General features: G+C 41.1%; 1 protein-coding gene across 3 annotated transcripts in view; it reads right to left on the reverse strand.

The window, feature by feature from the left end:
• LOC117937103 (myosin-10-like) overlaps positions 1–19,400 on the reverse strand; it is a 56,863-nt gene that overhangs the window by 1,840 nt on the left and 35,623 nt on the right. For 2 of the 3 annotated variants that reach the window (XM_034860823.1, XM_034860814.1), the window contains 26 exons: positions 19,144–19,265; positions 17,876–17,945; positions 16,931–17,091; positions 16,434–16,542; positions 15,184–15,315; positions 14,652–14,858; positions 14,021–14,158; positions 13,668–13,791; positions 12,859–13,030; positions 9,379–9,591; positions 8,532–8,676; positions 8,144–8,350; positions 7,880–7,984; positions 7,404–7,556; positions 6,589–6,837; positions 6,277–6,489; positions 5,639–5,851; positions 5,297–5,458; positions 4,020–4,148; positions 3,755–3,843; positions 3,252–3,375; positions 3,033–3,122; positions 2,702–2,820; positions 2,168–2,276; positions 1,898–2,070; positions 824–971 (listed from right to left, as the gene is read on the reverse strand). In XM_034860823.1, the coding sequence (XP_034716714.1) occupies positions 824–971; positions 1,898–2,070; positions 2,168–2,276; positions 2,702–2,820; positions 3,033–3,122; positions 3,252–3,375; positions 3,755–3,843; positions 4,020–4,148; positions 5,297–5,458; positions 5,639–5,851; positions 6,277–6,489; positions 6,589–6,837; positions 7,404–7,556; positions 7,880–7,984; positions 8,144–8,350; positions 8,532–8,676; positions 9,379–9,591; positions 12,859–13,030; positions 13,668–13,791; positions 14,021–14,158; positions 14,652–14,858; positions 15,184–15,315; positions 16,434–16,542; positions 16,931–17,091; positions 17,876–17,945; positions 19,144–19,265 (3,876 nt within the window). Of the gene's footprint in view, positions 972–1,897; positions 2,071–2,167; positions 2,277–2,701; positions 2,821–3,032; positions 3,123–3,251; positions 3,376–3,754; positions 3,844–4,019; positions 4,149–5,296; positions 5,459–5,638; positions 5,852–6,276; positions 6,490–6,588; positions 6,838–7,403; positions 7,557–7,879; positions 7,985–8,143; positions 8,351–8,531; positions 8,677–9,378; positions 9,592–12,858; positions 13,031–13,667; positions 13,792–14,020; positions 14,159–14,651; positions 14,859–15,183; positions 15,316–16,433; positions 16,543–16,930; positions 17,092–17,875; positions 17,946–19,143; positions 19,266–19,400 lie in introns of all 3 variants that reach the window. The other variant, XM_034860806.1, reaches the window with a different exon arrangement.

Below are 19,400 nucleotides of genomic sequence, written 5' to 3' on the forward strand. Positions count from 1 at the left end.
CCCCCCCCCCCCCCCCCCCACAGTAATGCACTTTCAATCCAGTCTGTTTTCTATTGCATGTCCTGAGATGTTTAGTTGTTCCTGTAGTGTAGAAGCTTACAAACAGTTTGTACATCAGAAGGAGACTCATGCAACAAAAGCAGCCGGTGTGGTGGTCCTAAGGCCACAGTGACCCTGGTTTTGAGAGAAGGGGGTGTGCTGGGTATGAGATGGTTTTTACACAACTAGTGAGCACTAGTAAACACTTATAACAACACACGACTGAAAAGCGTTTCCTTGTAGTCCTGTATTTCCAGTATGGGGTGCGTTCACATACGTTGCTTGATGTGTATACACTTCACAGCCACCACCTACAGTCTCATATGTACAAAATGCACTTTGCACCTATGCATACTTTCCCAATAAGCTGAGCAGATAACTTTACGCCTGATGGGAGGAGGGAGAGTGTTACGGCAGGACGATGAGATGAAACGTGGCCGAGAGACGAGCCAGGACTAGCAGCTTGCCGGAGAACAGAGTAAGGCAGAATTGTCCGTTTTGCCCCTGTGGCTTCTCCAGGACTGGAGGCTTGACTTCAGGGAGGGCGCTGCATTTTTCCCTGCAGTGTTAACCAATAAAAAAAGGGCTGTGAGGCGCGACCGCCCAGTGTTACCAAAAACGCTCATCGCTCCAATCTTCTGTTCATTCAGTGGTTTGAAATGAATATAGATAATGGTGACGCCTAAAATCTTTACTTTTTTTTTTTTTTTAAGGGAACAACTAGGCGTAGGTCACAGGTGGGTAGTGACGAGGGGAAGAATGAGGAATGAGAGGGGCTCTGTGTTTACTCGGCGTTGGCAGTTTGAGTCTCATTGAAGTCGCCGGCACGGCTGTCGGCGTCGTCGTCTGACATGTCGCCGGAGGTACCGTCCAGATTCAGGTTGCGGCGGCCTGAACGGCTGGAGGAGAAGCTGCTGACGGGACCACCACGCCTGGTTGGAACAAATCAAAACAACTTAAATCTGCTGCTGCTTTAAGTTTCATATTTTGAGAAATTTGCTGAGTGTGATGAGAAGATCAGCTTTAGCTCAGACTGACATAAAGACTGGAAGCAGGGGGGAACTGCTAGCCTGACTGAAAGGTGGGAGAGAGATGAGGCAGCAAAGGGCCTCAGGCCGGACTCGAACCAAGGGCCGCTGTCGAGGACTCGGCCTACATGGGGCGCACGTTCTTACTGAGAGAGCTAGAGGTCGCCCCGGCCTGACTGGGGCCTGAAATCCCTACCAGCACCTCCAGAGCTCACTAATTTGCATTCTGGTAAAATCTTGCTTGGAACTATTTTCTGGCGATCAGCAGCCAGACGCAGGGAAATAGTTCGTAACTCTCTGTGAAACCAAAACGTTACATTTCTGTTTATGCACAGATTAAACAAACTGGATGCCTCTTAAATAGTGAACATTAAAGATGTTGGTACACACGTTTTTACTTAGGGCGAAGTCCCGCTAGCTGTTCCAGTGTTTATGCTAAGCTAACCACCTCGTGGCTCTGGCACCATATTTAGCATACAGACACGAGTCGATCTTCTCACCTAACTTCTGTCAAGAAAACAAATGGACATGTTTCCCAATTATGTCAAACTATTCCTTTTAATTAGATTAGCCTTGCCATTAAGCTCAAAAATTACATTAGAAAAATATGTAAGAATTGTGTTACTGGATACCAGTGTCACTAAAATGACTTAACACCTTACAGCTAATAAACAATACTGTATAATTGCATCATGAAGAGATCAAATATTAACACAATATATTCATTTTCCTTTAAATATTACCTTTCATTGTCGCGCTTGCTACAGTTTATTTTTTTAATTATATTTAAGTGTTTTGGTGGAGGTACACGGGGCATCCCTGACACGTACCTGATGCGGTTCTTGAGGGAGCTGACCTCCCGCGTGAGACCCTCGCTGGCCTCGGTGGCGTCGTCCAGCTCCCTCTGCAGCTTCCTGCGGGTGGCGTTGGCCCTGGTGGCCTCCTCCTCCGCCTCCTCCAGCTGACGCTTTAGCTGCTTCATGCGAGAGTTGGCTTTCTCCATCTGACACACATGGGGACACAGACGGAGACAGTGAGAGGGCGAGGGTGCCCGGCAGGACAACATCCTGAGTGAGTGTCACTTTGCTTCTCGTGAGTACCTGCTCCTTGTACTGGTCAGCATGACGACGCTCATCCTCCACCTGCATCATCACCTCCTTCAGCTTCTTCTCCGTCCGACGGACTATCTTGTTGGCGGCTGCTCTCTCTCTGCAAGTTTAAAACAGAAACGGTCAGAACTATCTGCATGTATTGATTAGTTTAACTTTATGTAACAAAGGCAGACATCTTTCACATAGGACTCTCACTAGCACCATCCTATTATTCGATGTAGACAGAAGGAGAAGTTAAAAGTTAGATGGAAAAGGAAAATATTTATATATGTGTGTGTGTGTGTGTGTGTGTATGTATAGGAAGCCTCAAATTGTTCTGTATTTAACTAAAGTTTAAAAGTAGAAAAAGTGGGTAGGCCCAGAAAAGTTTACTATTCCTTTTTGAACACGGAAATTCCTTATTTAAATTATTTACAAAAATTGTGCGTTCCTATTTATCTATTATTTAATTTTAATTTTCTCGTGTTCAAAATAAGCTAAACTGAGTAAACGTCTGTCATGATGATTTATTTAGTCACTTACTTTGCTTCCTGCTCCAGCTGATCCTCCAGCTGCAGGATCTTCGCCTCCTGGGCGGCGATGGACGCCTTAAACTTTGACTTGACAGTCCCCTCCAGCTCTGCCAGCTTGGCTTTCAAATCCTGCATACAAATATGTAACTGTCGGATCATAAGCATTTTATAAAATGTTTACTGTATGTATTAACTTACTGTAGAGTTGAAACTGGCGCGTACAGTAATGTGAAAGGAAGTCACTTTCAAGTAGTTGTTTTTTTTAAAGGCCGACGTTTGACATGTAAACAAAGCCAAAACCTGTATGCATATGAGCACATGAATGCAAATATACACAAGACCTTGTTCTGCCGCTCCATCTGTTGCCGAGCGTTCTCACTCTTCTGTGCAGCGCTGCGTTCGACGGCCAACTCCGTGTTCAAGTTGTCCACCTGAGGAATCGAGATGACGGCGAGAGTCTTTGAGTGGGTTCACTGTCTTGCGTAACATTCATGGAAGCAATCTACCATTTGGGAAATAAGTTCATGACAATACTTTTATCTCATCAGCAGTCAGTTTACCTGGATGTTGGTCTTTCTGAAACGGTCATTGAGCAGCTCCATGTTGCCCTGCTCTTCCTCAAGCTCCTCTTCCAGCTGGGCGATACGAGCCTCTAGCCTTCTCTTCTCTTCCAGCAGCGACGACCTTACACACACACACACACACACACACACTTTACCAATCTACGGAATTCCTAATTTAAATGGCCACGACCCAAAACAATTCTGATCAAGGTCCAGAGTGATGTCTTCACCAGTTTTCACTAACCCTATCCACATTTACAAAAGATGACCAAGTGTGGAAAAATTACTTGGGCAAATATTAAGGTGGGCAAATATTTTTTAAATATACCTATAAAGAGCACCTGGGTGGCTCACCTGGTAGAGCAGGCGCCCATTTATAAAGGTTTAGTTCTCATTGCAGGTTCCACTCTGCCCTGCGCCCCTCCCCCCCCCCCCATCTGTCCTATATAAATAAAGGCCTAAAATGCCCAAAACAATTGTATAAAAAAGATGACACTGACTTTCCAGAAGCACTGTTGGAGATCTCATCAGCCAGCTCATCCCTCTCCTGTTCAGCATGTCGACGGGCCCTCTCGGACGCCGCGTGGTCCTACACAAACAACCAGTTAGGATCAGTATGGAGACCATCTGGTTTGAGTAGGTTCAAAGTTCATATTCAATCTTTCCATCAGTCACTTTGCTTGACATAAATATATAAATATCAGACAATAAGCCAATCTCTAATTAAGTGCAATTTTAAATTCAATATAAAATCTGGAATTTGACCTCCTGTAGCTGTAGGATTTCAGCTTCTAGGCCCTTGAGTTTCTTCTCATTCTCCTTGGACTGGGTGAAGATCTCATCCCTGGAGGCTCTGGCCTCCTCCAGCTCCCTCTGATAGTCCTTCATCTGAGCCTACGAAACAGAGACAAAGTGGACCAAGTCAAAGGCTGACACAGCATAAATAATAACGTTAGTTAGGTTGGCCCATTTGGCTGGCTTATCAACACGCTCAACTGTTGCAACAATGGAGCTTATTAAGTTTTAAAACCCTTTGCACATTTGAGTCACAACTTAAATCTAAGCACACAGATATATTACACATATTTTTAGATTCAGAGTTGCTGACACTTTCACATGATATTATCTCAATGTGTCCATGTCCATTAATCAGCTTAGAAATCATGGAGACGGTTCTTTTAATGGAACTTGCCTGAGAGTTGCCACATTTTTAGGTTCTCTTCAGTATGAAAGTAATCCAGGGATAATTGTATGTACATCCACAGGTACATCGCAAATGTAAAAACAATGCCAATAGTTAATTTGGTATACTTTTCATGGTGCCAATTTGCCAAAATGTGAACAAGTATAGGCTAAACATGGGGCTCAAAAGCGTAGCCACAGCTAACTCACTGACTACATGGCAACAATATACTTCCCGTTTATGTCCCCCAAAGCATCATGCCAGCTGTAGCCATACTTGAAGAGTATGATTGTCCCCCAAATAGAAGTAAGTAAAATTTCCATGCTGCACCATCAATATTGCGCATTGAGCATGGAGGCACAAAGTCTCTAACCAATGACGTTATTAGATTCCTAGAAAACTGTTCCGATACTCTGTCCATTTATGTAACGGATAATGTAGGTCGAGCTGGTCATTATCGCGAATTAGAACCCCGATTGGATGGTGCAGGTCTTGAAACAGCCTGAAGGGGTTTAATTAGCAATATGGACCAGCTCTCTCTACGTTATCCCGCTTATTACACGGCTTATTACATGGCTTATTACATGGCTAAACATACAGAGGTTACCTGCCTGCGTCTCGGTTAGGACGTTGACTTTACCACTGATGAGCATGGCTCTCCAGCGGATGTCAGGTCGCCCCGGTAACTGAGCTAACCATGGAGCTTCTAGCAATCCCCGTTTCCTCCACCCTCTCACTCCCTTCGATCCGCTAATCAGCGGTATGAGTTCCGTTAGAACACAAATATTGATTAAAAAAACTATTTTATTAATTTAGGCTATGCACTGCTCGTGTGTGTTTGTGTGCGCTGAGTGTGTACCTGTAGTTTTCGGAGTTGTTTAACAGCCTCGTCCCTGCCTTTGTTGGCGGCTTCGATCTGTCCCTCCAGCTCGTTCAGGTCCATCTCCAACTTCTTCTTAGAGGCAACCGCCAGAGTTCTCTGCTTCCTCTCGTCCTCCAACTCTGCCTCCATCTCACGCACCTGGTGGAGTAAAACAACACACAGCATGTCAGGTTAACCAAATGTTTCAGCACTCAATTCAAATGTTGTCATTCTACAATGAAAACAAACCTGTGAAAAAAGTGTATATTGCATGAGCAGAAGTTTTCAGATCAAAGTTTCGTAATTTAAGAATAATAACAACGATAAAAACATATGTACCTGTTTGACAAGCAATCTCTTCTTCTCCTCTCCCTGCTCATCTCTGGCCTGCAGGTCTCGGTCAAACTGGGCCTTCATGGCCTGCATGTTGACCTCCAGACGCAGCTTGGCGTCCTCCGTGGCCTGCAGCTCATCCTCCAGCTCCTCCAGCTGAGTTCTCATCTCCTCCACCTGTTGCTCTAGTGTTCGCTTGGACTTCTCCAGTTCATGGACCTGTACGCAGCATTGGGAGAAACCATGACGTCAGCAAAACAGGCTGTACGGAGCCAGAACAAAGGTCCTCCGAAAACCCTGTGTGGATATGGATTTTAAGTCGTAGGATAGGATGAAAACTATCCTGGCTGATTAGACGGATACTAAAAAAGTTAAAATAAATCACATCTAATGAGCATCATCTGTATGGTACGGCAAAGCCAGAGCTAGTTCTAGTGGTGTGGATGCGAGGAGTAAACGTAGCAAAAGTTATGCGTTTCAAAACAAAATATATATATCACACAGTAGTGCGGTTATAGCCTTATACTGGACACGTCTATCTGCTGCAAAGTACCTGGTGTAATATGTTATAAAAAAGTCATTTTTTTTTAAACTTATTAAGATTTTATTTAGCAGTGTCATTTAAGAGGTCAAAGGTCACTCACATTCTTTCCCACATCATCCTTGGAGCTCATCAGGTCTTCCATTTCAGCACGGAGCTGCTTGTTAAACCTCTCCAGTTCCTCTTTGGCCTCCAAGGCCTCCTCCAGAGCTCTGGCCATAGACAGAGCCTTGGTGTCCTTCTCTCTGGCCTCGGCCTCCGCGCGGTCACGCTCCTCAGCATATTGAGCTGAGATGGTCTTCTCTTCAGCGAGCAGCTGGTGTAGACAAACAAACAATGGTCTTCAATACACCGACATGTCTATCAACACATCTGACCTCAATCTATCATTTCTAAAACATTTTGTTTAGTGTACCTGGTCGAACTTCTTTTGTTTTTTTTCAAGGTTTGAGACTGTCTGTCGCTGGTGGTCCAGGTCCACCATTAGGTCATCCAGCTCCTGCTGCAGTCGGTTCTTGGTCTTCTCCATCTTGTCCATGGCCATGGTCTTCTCCTCCAGACACTGGCTGGTCAGCTCCACGTCCTTCTGGAGTTTTCGCTTCACCTCCTCCAGGGCCTCCATTGATCCCGTGTCGTCCTCTAGCTTCTTCTTTGTCTCACACATCTACAGGAAGGCCATTTATTTTTAAATCCGTGAATATATAAAGATACTACAACATTTCAACAAGTGATCATTTTGCTTCCTGTGGTCATTTTGGCCTTTAGTGTCACAGCGGTGTGTGCTGGCGAAATGAGCAGCAGCGCTATGTGCAAAGTTGGTGGTAACACAGCTGCAAAGATCAGAAATAATGAGCTGTGTGATTTATGCTAAAGGCAATATCAGCTACTGATATAACATCTTTCAGCTTAACAGACAATTATCTGTAACATTTCAGTTCCCAACTAAATCCTTATCCTCCAGTCAAACAGATCTTCACTTTATGTGGTCTTTAATTTGTTGTTTACAGCTGTCCGCATTCTGCACTGCACATCAATGGCAGGTGTTCACAGCTGGTTAACAGCTGGAAACTTTGGCCTGGCCCTACTCATGGCACTCTGTCGAGTATTACTGAAAAATTAGTGAAAAATTACTTGAAAGGTGTGCCTGCCTCATATGTATGTGACACCTTCCGATATGTGTGTGTGTACAAATATCTAAGTATATGTGTTTGTTAACATGAATGACTATACCTGTGATTGCACCATCTGCAGCTGTTTCTCCAGGTTGCGTCGTGCCTCCTCCTCCTCCTCCTGCTGCTCCAGCAAGGTGTTCCTATCCACCTCCAGCTGGCGAATTTGGGTGCTTAGGTTCAGCTTCTGACGTGTCTCCTCCTGTCGCAGCTCCTACACACCAGAAATGGGGATCAGACAAAAAAAAAAAAAGACATACTGTAGGACTTTTATGACTATTATGGGCTGATTAGTGAGGTGTGATCACAGAACAAGAAAACATTTTTTAAATACATAATGCAGGTGAGAAGCATTGTCTCACACTCACACTCACACACACACACACACACACACACACACATTGAAAGTCACTGTAGCTGTGGACTGTGTCGATTTGTTTTGTAAGACATTGTTTACATTATTCTACTTTAATATTGATTCTAGATTAAGTTTCCTGTAGCTTTATATTTGGCTCATGTTGATGCCGTCTTTCATACCTCTGAGTCTTGCAGTTTGCTGTTCAGTTTGTCGACTTCCTTGGCCAGTTTGAGGCCCTTCTTCTCTGCCCCCTCGAGCATAGCGCACGCATTGTCCAGCTCCGTCTAACAAAGATGACATTATGAGGAAAGCACAAACAAATCCAAAGCCTTTTATGAATATTCCCTCTTAAAATATACGTTGGGTTTCTAGAGTACCCAAGGGCTATATCCCTTCTTTTCATAGCAAAACCGCTCCAAATATATTTGCTGCTTTGTGTTCACCTGGAGTTTGTGTGAGCGCTCAGCCAGCTCTCCCTTGGCCCTCTCAGCCTCAGTGGCCCTGGCCATAAACTCCTGCAGCTGCGCCTCCAGTTTTTTCCTCTTATGTTCAGACTCTGTCTTTGCCTGCTGCAGACTCTTAACGTCGCAGGACAACTCTTTGTTGTCATTCTCCAGACTCTGCTTATTCTTCTCCAAGTTGGTCTTGAACTGCACAGAGAAATAATAACGATGTTTTATGGTTTCATGTTCATTATCTAAATTGCCAGTTGATTTAGTGATCCTGTCTGTTAAATGCAAATGTTATTTAATTTTCTTTCTGCATATCATACAACTGATTTAGACTGATGTGTACAAGCCCTGAGAGTGTAACTAGGTACGACCCACTCACCCTCTTAGCCTGTTCCAGCTGTTCCAACAGTTCTTCCAGTGCTGTGGCTTGCCTCTGTCTCATTTCCTGGATCTGGGCCTCATGGTTTTTGCTTTCCTCATCTAAGGCCTTCTTTAGCTCTGCCACCTCTTGCTCTCGCTTGGACCTGGAGTTTCGGACACAACGGAGAGGGTTAAGAGGAGTGGACATTTTAAGATACAATACAAAAAAATCGTCACATGCAGGGTCAGCTTAATAAAATCACAATTAATGCCCACTAACAAATCATCATGTTATATTGTAAGAAGTAACTGATGTAAAAGAGGGGGGAAAAAAACTATACAAAAGTGAGGTTGGAACTGACATACATTCTGCACGTTTGCAGCATTTTAGTGGAAACTATTAAACACAGCTGAGTGTCTTGAATGATAATGTGTAAATGAATATATTAACACAAATTTGGCTTTTCTCAAACCCTGCAGTTCTTTAACAACACCAGTATGAATACCATCATGACTTAAGAGTGCTCCACCGATTTAATTTTGCACTGACAAAACATTCTTGCACTCACAATGGGCAGAACCAGAGATTTTGGCTTTTCTTCTTATTTGTCAAAAGCTAGCACCTAAAACACAACGCTTAATATTTCGGTTGGAAATTCAGATGTGTTTTGTGTGTTGTCAGGCCCAACTGACGCTGACTAATTTGATCAGATTTAGATTAGCTCCCTCTGGGGCCACAAGGAGGTTTTATACTTTTTGTCACATATGCAGCTCTACTCCCCAAAACCTGCAAACAGGCTTTGTAAAATCGGTGGAGTTCTATAGTATATTTTATCATCATTGATAAACCAGCTTTAAATAAGCACCGGAGCTCTTGCTGGGCAGCAGTGGTATCCAACGTGTCCTCCAGCTCCGTCTTTAGGGCCTCGAGCTCCTCACTCAGGTCCCTTTTAAGTTTTTCAGCTTTACTTCGACACATCTTCTCCGACTCCAGGTCCTCCTGAAGCTCAGCAAGGTGGGCCTGTAGCTCCCGAACCTGCTTCAAGGCGTTGTTCTTCTGGAGCGTCTCCTCATCACTCCTGGTTGGCGACACAAAAGAACATAAGTTAGTTCTTCAGAGTAGATCCTTATCCTACAAATAAGTCTTCCTCATTTTGAAAACATCTGCTTAGGTTAGACCTTCAGCTGAGGATCAGAATTAATAATTTCTTAATAATAATTTAGACAAATTCTTCTACACCAAATCAAAATCTTAGTTTTTTAATTTTAGTATTTTAGTTTTACCCTAAAATATAACAAGAATATTTTGGTCCTCAGTCCTTGAATCTTCACTTTTAAACAAACAAAAAAACTTCTACAGCCCCTTAAAGTTCCACAACGTCCACTGTTAATACACTGCTTAGAGTGTTTCCACTACAGCTGACAACTGGCCCTTCTGGATCAATTAATAACATCTTCTTTTATACATTTTAACTTTTTAGTGCTTTAACATTCACTGAATCTTCAACTCCTTTCAGCACATTCACTTCAACCTCATTCAGCGTTCACCCTTAAATGGACACTACAACTTTTCATCTGCTGTCAGCACTTTTTCATTCCCCATGTTCTTCCACATTTTAACTGCCTTTTTACTTTTTTCTCCATGTTTTAAGTTTCAATTGAAAATTTCTAGCAATGAGCAAAAATAATTTCTATTCAGAAAGCTTTGCTTTTTTTTCCTTCTTACTTTGCCATTTCAATATTTTAGTTTTACCACAGAATTCTATGGGGAATATTTTGGTCCTGACAAATGACAGCACAAGTGCAAGAATGCAGTGACAAAATGTATTAACGTTTTTCTCCAATGATATGTATAATAAAGAAAAGGCAAGTCAGTGATGTCATATTTAAAACTGAAATGAGGTCACCAGTGCAGACAGGGTGGCAGTGTGGTGAACTGATCACGGCTGAAGATTTCCACATACTGTGAGAAGATGAACATGTTAATGAGACTCTTGAAATATTTAGCGCTGGAAGTAAGGGCCAAAGTCAAATTCATGCTAGCCGCAACAGTCCCATCACATTCTTCAATTATGAAGAAACCCAATGATTAAACCCACTGAATGTAATGTTGATCATTAACACAATGCCACAGCATAATTAAAGATTAAATAATAATAATACAATTGTTCTCAGAATAGCTGCTGCATTTAAAATGGGGCACATCAAGTTTAATGAAAGCGTAATTATCTGGAGCTGTGACTAAACTGATGATATCTGTGTGTGAAATTAGTCAGACAGACATTAACCAATTAGCCCCTGTAGTGTGGACTATTGGTCTGCTGTAACGAGGAAGCTGCTGAGAAGACTCATTAAAATGATCTGAGCTCACCTTCAGAGCAACGACCTCCACAGCTGTTTACCTTATCCGCACGCAGTCTTGTGACAGCTAAGTAGGAAAATAATGAAATTATTATTAATAAATTATTAACGTGTCGCCCAGAATATTTTAGTGGAAAATCCAGATTAACAGAGGAGTGAGCTATATTAAGAAAATATTTTGTTGTGGGAATAGAGTGGTTTGTATAGTGGTGGTTTGTTAATGGTTTCTCCTCCACTGGGAAATGACATCTTGATTTAGCTCAGCTCTTTATTGCTTCATTTGGAGAGAAAAAATACTGCAAAGCCCAGGACAGAGAGAATCAATCAACATCAATTTGCCTGTAATCAGACACGGCTGCCTCCAAGATGAAAGGGCTCAGCCAGGGTTGCTAAAACCCAATCAGAAACAGAATAAGTGCAGCTGGGAGCTGGAGAGGAAAATATTCAGGGACTGAAGTAAGTGAAGAGATAGAAAGAAGAGATTGATACAAAATGTGTATGTGTGCTGAAACACCAACTGCAGCAGCTGAAGAGGATTTTAGCTGCTTGAAGTTTAGAGTTGACTCAGTGTTTGTGTGTTGTAGCGTCTATTTAAGGTCTTCCTATTGACTTGGAGCGCAGTTGTCATGGAAATAGGATCTACTGCACTAGTGAGAGGATGTGTGTGAGGTTGTATGTTACATAATGAAAATGAACACTACCACTAACAGTAGTCATGATTCCATCTAATTGTCATGCGAATTTTAAGCAAACCTTAAAATAATGCAAAAAAGAAAATGCAAATTAATAGCATTTCCATCAACTGGTTTAGAGTGAATAAACTAGACTACACAAAGTGTAGTTTTGTCACAAATTGTAAATTAAGCATGGTTGTAGATTGCAAACCGGCTTGCTAAATCAAAGAGTTTAGAAGCTAAGTTCTTTGGCCAAATGGAGAGAGGTAGCATTGTAAATGTTGGCCAGCTGGGAATAATACAGGGTTGTGGCAGAGACATTTGGTGTCAGCAAGACAACCGTTGTTGTGTATACGCGGTGTGCAGGACTATACGAGTTGAACCAACTTGTCAATATTCCCGACGTGGCTGAGGAACAGGTAACTCCACTACACACCTCGTGCCAAGGTTACGGGGCACTGGATGGGACCCATATCCCGATCCTTCCCCCATCTGATGGATACCGCGAACATAGTCATGTAAGTTACATGTTAGCTACGCCATAACGTATTAAGCAGAGCTGTTTCTATCTCCCATTTTGCGCATAAACTCTTTTTTGAAAAAGTGACCTCAAGTGAGCGTAAAAACTTTTTAGCGAATTTGAGGACGTTTTTTCCCTCAAAATTGGCCGTTTCCTTCAACATTTTCTAATGCATTACTTCCAATTGTGCATAAAACAGATTGAAGACAGCATGACTAGTGATATTTTTATCACACCAGTTTAGGTTCAGAGTGGTGGGAGTTCAGAGGAGTCTTCCTGGTAGTGGCTGCAAAAATACAGGCTTTTGATTTCATACTAAATAATTTATGTGCTTTCTTCACCCAAGACAATATCTTTATCATTGTGAATTACCACATGATAGCTATCTTTGGACTTCCAGTCGATGAATAATACAATAAAAGATATAATAGCATTAGCTTCATTATTGTCAAGAAGACTAATTTATTCAAGTTTTAGTAAGTACATTAAACTGGAATTCATTAGCCCCCTCTAAGGAATCAGTTTTGCTTAAGTTTTATTGCACTGGGGTCATATGCTCTAATACTTTTATTATTCAATTCTAATTTTCTCTCTTTTGTATATTCGCTTCCTTTTTCAGTAATTGTAACAAACTGTTTTCAAATTTAGGCTTTTATTAGGATCCCAATTAGCAGAAATCAGTTGGCTATCATTTTGTTTGTATCTTGTCAATGGCAATTTTATCTGCTAAAAGGCTCATGTTTGGATTTAGTCGATCAGTGTTTAATATGTTGCAGGTGTCTACCACTAACCTGGCCAGAGCAGCCTGCAGCTCCTCCTCCTTCTTGGTCAACTGGAACTTCAGCTCCTCTATCTGGGCCTGAAGCTCAACAATCTGGTCCTGCAGGTCTGTTGTCTCAGCATCCAGTTTGCGTTTGGCCTTCTCCAGCTCCTGACGCGTTTTCTCCTCCTTCTTTAAACGCTCTAAAGGGAGGCACAATCACATGTCTCAGAAAAAAGACTTGTAAACAAAAAATGCTGAACTAATATAAAATAAATAAAACTTTGGCTTCAATCTCAAAGAGGAAAATGGGCAGACTCATGAGTTACAGAGGGTTCATATGAGGCTTAACAAGGTCACAAAAAGTGAGAAACCGCAAACAGCTAATTACTAACAGCCTGACATAACTCCCTTAGCTGCTTTGCTTAAATGCACGGATGTTTTTTTTCAAACATTTAAACATTCCTCGGGTCTGTAGCAACCCTGCACTATTAAAATCTAATTGCTTGTTAACGTTTTCAGAAAAACACACAAAATATGTCTGCAATTTATAAAATGCATTACAAACATTTACAGATGTAAGATTATTTTTTTTTAATAATTCAAAATTCATTAGTACTTTTCAGCTTAGTCGTACAGATTTCATGTTCATACTGTACTATCCTACGCTTAGGCTACTGTACCTTCTCATAGGCCGACACTTACCAAACCTAAATTATTTTTTCAACTGAGGGGACGTTTGCCATCCATCTATTTCTGTCTGTTCTAGTAAATGTTCCCTATTCTTGGACCCTGAATGGAGCCAATAACACAAGCTTGCTGGGAGTCAGAGTCCCTTACCCTCTAGGTCAACCATCATCATCTCCTGCTTGTTCTTGACCTTGCCGATGTTCTTTGCTTTCTCCTCCTCTTCTGTCAGCTGGGAGGTCATCTCGCCGATCCTGTCTTCTAGCAGCTTTTTCTCCTGTTGGGTGAAATCCAAGTATAATGTATACTTTAATAATCCCACAAGGGGAAATTACAATTTACAAGTGTGGGTTAGACTGGAAGCTTTAAGACACACTACTATATGGCAGAGAAAAGGTCAACATACACTTTTTGTATAACGCAATAATATCTATCGCCTTTATTTTATTCCTTTTCTGCTTGTCTGTTCTTGTTTGACAGATCATTTGCCGATCTAATCCTCTCACCTTAATGAACTTGAAGTTTTGGTCCTCTAGCAGGAGAATATCCTCCTCCATTTTCTTGATCTTTGCTTCGGCTGTCACTTTATCTAGCTGCAGCTTCTGTCTCGCAGCTTCCTCCTCATCAAGCTGCTCCTCCAGGTCCTATGGAGAGGGAAACACACACAGATAAAGATTCATAACCAATCTAATGCTGAAGGCGGAACACTGAAGTTATTATAAAGTGATGAAAGTTTGACACGTGAAACTATTTAAAGGACCTCAACACTTGGCTTTAAATTGTAAAAGTATTTCTCTACAACAAAATATTTAAGACTAAATAAGCAATAATCAAAGTAAAAAATAACTAAATAAAAACATACACATACAAAACACAAGTTATTAGTTAAGAATTTAACACTTTAAACTGAATGGCTTCATTAGTGTAATTTGATCAGAATTATTAAGACAAGGCTGTGGACTCTCTTCAACCTCTATCTACATGACAGAAAGACCATTTACATGATCAAATGAGGACAATTATGATAGTGTGTAATTTTCTTGAAAGGCATGTACTAACAATGTGGATGTTGCACATCAAAACAAAAAACGGAGACAGGTTTCTAAATGTGCAAGTTAAATAGGTGAAGATATTAACCTGGATGTGTGACTGCATCTTCTTCTTCTCATTCTGTAGGCTCTGGTTCCTCTCCTCCTCCTCCTCAACTCTAGACTCCAGGTCATGAAGGATCTCCTCCAACTCTTGCTTCCTAGAAAGTAGACGAACTCTCATCTCTTCGGCCTCGGCAAAGAGCTCTGTCTCCGCGTGGAGTTGTTCTGCTAGAATATTCTTCTCCTCCACGAGCTGGAATAAGGGAACAGTATATACATATAAACAGTGCATATACATATAAACAGTGCATATATATATACATACACACACATATATACACGCACACACAATATATCCAGCCTTCTCCGCTGCAATATTGCTTTCTTCAATTGTTATCAATAATTGATAGAGCTCAATAAATATAAACACTACTACAGAAGTAAAGCATGTTACAATGATACACTTCTCACATATTTTGAAATTAGTGAAAGTTCCCTAAGCCTTTATTGGGGCCACAATTATATCAGTTTGTAGGAGGTCAAAAATATTTACTTTCCATTAATTAGAGCATGTTTACCTGTTGGTGTTTCCTCTCCATCTCCACAAGCTCATTCTCCACCTTGAGCTGTCTCTCCTTCACCTTTACCAGCTCCTCATCTTTGGCTTGCAGCTCTTCCTCCTGTCTGGTGACCTGCAGTAGAGGCTTCACCTGACAGAGAGAGATAAATTAAACTTGTTCATGTGATTTCTCCTTGTTGTTGTTTGTTTGTTTGTATCAATTTTTTGGCAACATACACTGATTGATTTGATGATAAAGAAAAATAGAGAGAACTAATCAACACTTTTTTAAGACAGAATGCAAATAAATAACTTTTGTCATGGTCATACAAGTGAGAGAAAAACCAGTAGGGACAACAATTTTATTAAGTACATGAATTCATTGACATCAATAATCACATTTTGGTCAGCACTTCCCAGCAGTATTCATTTAACCCTTATGTTAAGGAGCTAGAACAGTGACAGAAATCTGTTGTATTGAAAATAAAATTTGACATTGAAACATGAAAAATTGGCACTGAAAAATGTTGAGCTGATATAAAAAACACAAACATCAAAAAGTAATAATCTCACAATCATATCATATTATTTCAATTTGACATTTGTTTGCATTATGACAATCTTAATTTACAATTTTTCTTGATTTCTGTGTCTTTTCAGTGACCGTTTTTTTACGCTGTCAAGATTTTTACAATGTCATTGGTTTTTAGTTTCAACTTTCTGTCACTGTTTTGGCGTAGGGAGGAGGGGCCTGAGGGGAGGGACAAAGCGTTTTTTTGCTAGTATTACCATTTACCATTCTTGATTACGGTAGGCAAACATCCTCGTTACATTATCTAATAGTAGTGATTCTTTGCTACAGGTCTGATGGCACTGACTTAAACTCAACAAAAATCGATTGTGGCCTCTTTACAATCCACTGTTTCAGGCTGACTTGTAGAATATATAACATCTATCAACAGCCCAATGACACATACAGAAACTATATAAATAAATAATGTTACGGTCTACAGAAAAAAAACATTTTAACACCTCACCTCAAATTTATTGTAACTAGGCTTGTAACAATTATTACATAATGTTTTTTTTTACATTCAATTTTTTTTTCATTTTTAATATTCTCTATTGTCTGTTTAGTCCTTATTTAACTGAAGACATTTGTCAGGCATCCAATCAATAATTTCCAAAGATTCTCAGATCGTCAGGTAAAGCAGAGATATAGAGCTCTGTATCATCTGCGTTGGAATACGTAGCTGTCAAAGTTCTCACCTTGGTGAAGAGCCTCCACCACTGCCAGTGTCGCAGCTTCAAATAGGCAGCACAGTTCCTCTGGAGGACCTTTAGAGCACTCAACTGCTGCTGCTTCTTAGCAAAGGCCCTAAGGAAAGAAATTGGTACAATAACAGGTGGCAAATCAATGTTTGAGTATAGCAGGGGTTTTAAAGTGTTGGGCTACAATAGGTGTACGGATGCGCTGTAAATGCACCAGAGGTACAACAGTCTTTTCCCTTATTGTGCATCACGACAGGCACTTCAGTACTTTTTTTTTTTTTAATGGCAACTACTGGGAGGAGCTTCTAGCATACATATGCAACTTGACATGACGGATGCATTAACACTTGTCAAACATCTGAATGCTTTGTGTCTCAGACCACCTCTGGGGGTTTGAGCAATTGGATCACAGACCTTAAATGCTTCTTGGGTATCCAAACGCAGACATATGTTCATATTTGAGAAATGTGAATTAAAAGAAATCTGAAACTTACTTGCGTGCCAAGTATCCACGGCAAACAGACTGGAAGTAGATAATGATGTCAGTGATCTTCAGATCCCTCTCCTCTTCCAGGTGAGCCAGAACACCAGTTCTGAAGAAGATCTTACTTTGACCAATACGGAACAGATTGGGGTCCAACTCCAGGGCTTGGATCTATAAAGAGCATAAAAACTGTTATTAAGAATTTACTTGTAGTGGAAAACAATTTTCCCATTGCAATCAAGAAAGTATTTGTGTATGGGTGTACGCAAGAACTTTCCCAGGGGGGAAAGAACCCTTACAGGAACTAAGGAGCTAAACCTGCATTTTGCTGCAATTTAGCAAGCTAGAGTGCAAATAAGTTTATAAAGGATGTGCCATGCTATGGGCATGCTGCGGCAGATGTGTCCCTATTTTTGCCGTAGTTTTGGGTTTCCACCGCCGATTTAGAGCAGCGTACAACAGCTTCCCTCAAATGGGGCTCTGTGTTTGTCAGGAGGTCTGAGATCTACTGTATCAGCAGAGCAATCACATAACGCACATAAGACTATGGTGCACATGGATTATTTTCAAAAAATATTGTGTTTTTATTCTTGATATAGTCTATTGTAATCTCAAAATATCACAACTCCTCCAAATCTCAGAGAACACAGATAATATATATTTTTAATGTGCACAAACTCAATCTCGCCAAGCAAAGGGCTAGAACTGGCCCTGTAGATATAGAACCATTAAACACTGCAGATCACTGTGAAGACATGACAGTTTCATTTCCTTTATTAGCCAGTTTAGTTTAGTTTCTGAGGTTAGTTTCTCTGGTACCCTAATTCCTGTAACGTTTTGGTTGAAAATGAGTTATAATCAGTTCCAAATGCAGTAGCTCAGCAGAATGCAGCGTTTTATCTTTTAAGGGAAGCAGTTTTAAAACAGAACTTTAAGAACAACAAAAGAGCACTACCATTCTTTCACAGGCTTGTTTCCCATCCATGAATCCCTTGGGGATAGCGTTAGGTGTAAGGATCTCATATCTGTGAACAAAAAAGAACATTAATATTAAAGCTGCAAGCAGCGTTGGACGGGCCCCCACCTCCTCGCAGGTCGGGGGTACTGGCAGACGCCAATCTTTGAAGCAGTGCATTTGCAGTCAGACACTGCAAAGCCAAAGATTGATTTTGCTGCAGCTATCCGTGTGTGTGCTTCTGTCTGCGCGTTACCTGACCCGCTCCTTCCTTAAAATTCTTTGTTTTTGTCAAATAAAAAGGAGAGAGCATGATGCCTATTCCTAGATCTAGATAAGTTTACCAGTAATAATCTGAACTACAACATGATCACTGTCACTAGATAAAAAGAAAACGTTGACTTTCACTTGGTGCTATGTACTGACAGTAAAAAAAAAAGTCATTATTGTATGTATTGCTGCGCTGGCATTGCTGCGTTGCTATAGAAACATACCAGGAGACTTCCCCAACTCTCTTCCCCAACTTACTCACCCCAATGTGATGTCATCACCAAATCGAGTTAAAAACTCGCTAATATCAAAATGACAAAAAAACTGGTTGTTAACACTATTTGGAGACAGGAAGTTGACACTACCTGCAAAGATTCAAGAAGAGTGCAGTCACAGCCTAGGAGGAGTTTAAAAGAATGTAAAACACATGACAATTCATAAACTCAAAATGGCCGCCTTCCGGTTGGGTGGAGCTAATAAAGGTAAATAGGAAATATGGTTGCAATGATTAGAGCAATAAGCGTGGATCCTAAAGTCCTCAAACAAGTATTTGTAAAATTAGAAATTTCGCACAAAATTTGCCATTTCGTAAAATTATTTTTTTTTGATTATTTTTCTAAAAAATAGCTTGGTAGAGTTCTGGATGAAAAGTTAGTATGATAAAATATTACTTTTTTAAAGTCAGGGTGCACGTTAGGGGGCGCGTTAGGGGGCGCTATGGAGCCCCCTGTCATTGCCCGAGACCAATCACTACAGAAATTTGTCATTTTTCATAGGTCTGACGTGTGAAAGTTTTTGTGAATTTTCCCACATGCTAAAGCCCTCAAAAATGAGAGAGTCGGTTCGGATAATAATAATAATAGTAATCCTTACAAAAACAATAGGTTCCTTGCACTTCGTGCTAGGACACCGTTGGTGCACTTGCACTTCAGTGCTCGGGCCCTAATAAACTTCTCCTCTGTGTAAAAAGAAGTTACAGAGCTCAAAGAGTTTGTCACCTCTGTCTGAACTCCTGGAAGACGATGCGGTTGGGGAAGCCCTGTCTGCAGATGCGAATCCCCTCTAGGACTCCATTACACCTCAGCTGGTCCAGAACCAGATGAGGCTCCAGTTTACCAGCCTAAAGAAGAAACAAATACACCATTAGGACAGAAAACAAGTATTTGTATACTTCTAGATTTCTATCCTACAATGACGGCAAAAACTCTTAAAGTCTGAAATTCTTTTTTTTTTGGGGGGGGGGGGGGGGGGGGGG

This window comes from Etheostoma cragini, chromosome 2 (genome assembly GCF_013103735.1).
Source record: "Etheostoma cragini isolate CJK2018 chromosome 2, CSU_Ecrag_1.0, whole genome shotgun sequence".
Classification (NCBI taxonomy): Eukaryota; Metazoa; Chordata; class Actinopteri; order Perciformes; family Percidae; genus Etheostoma; species Etheostoma cragini.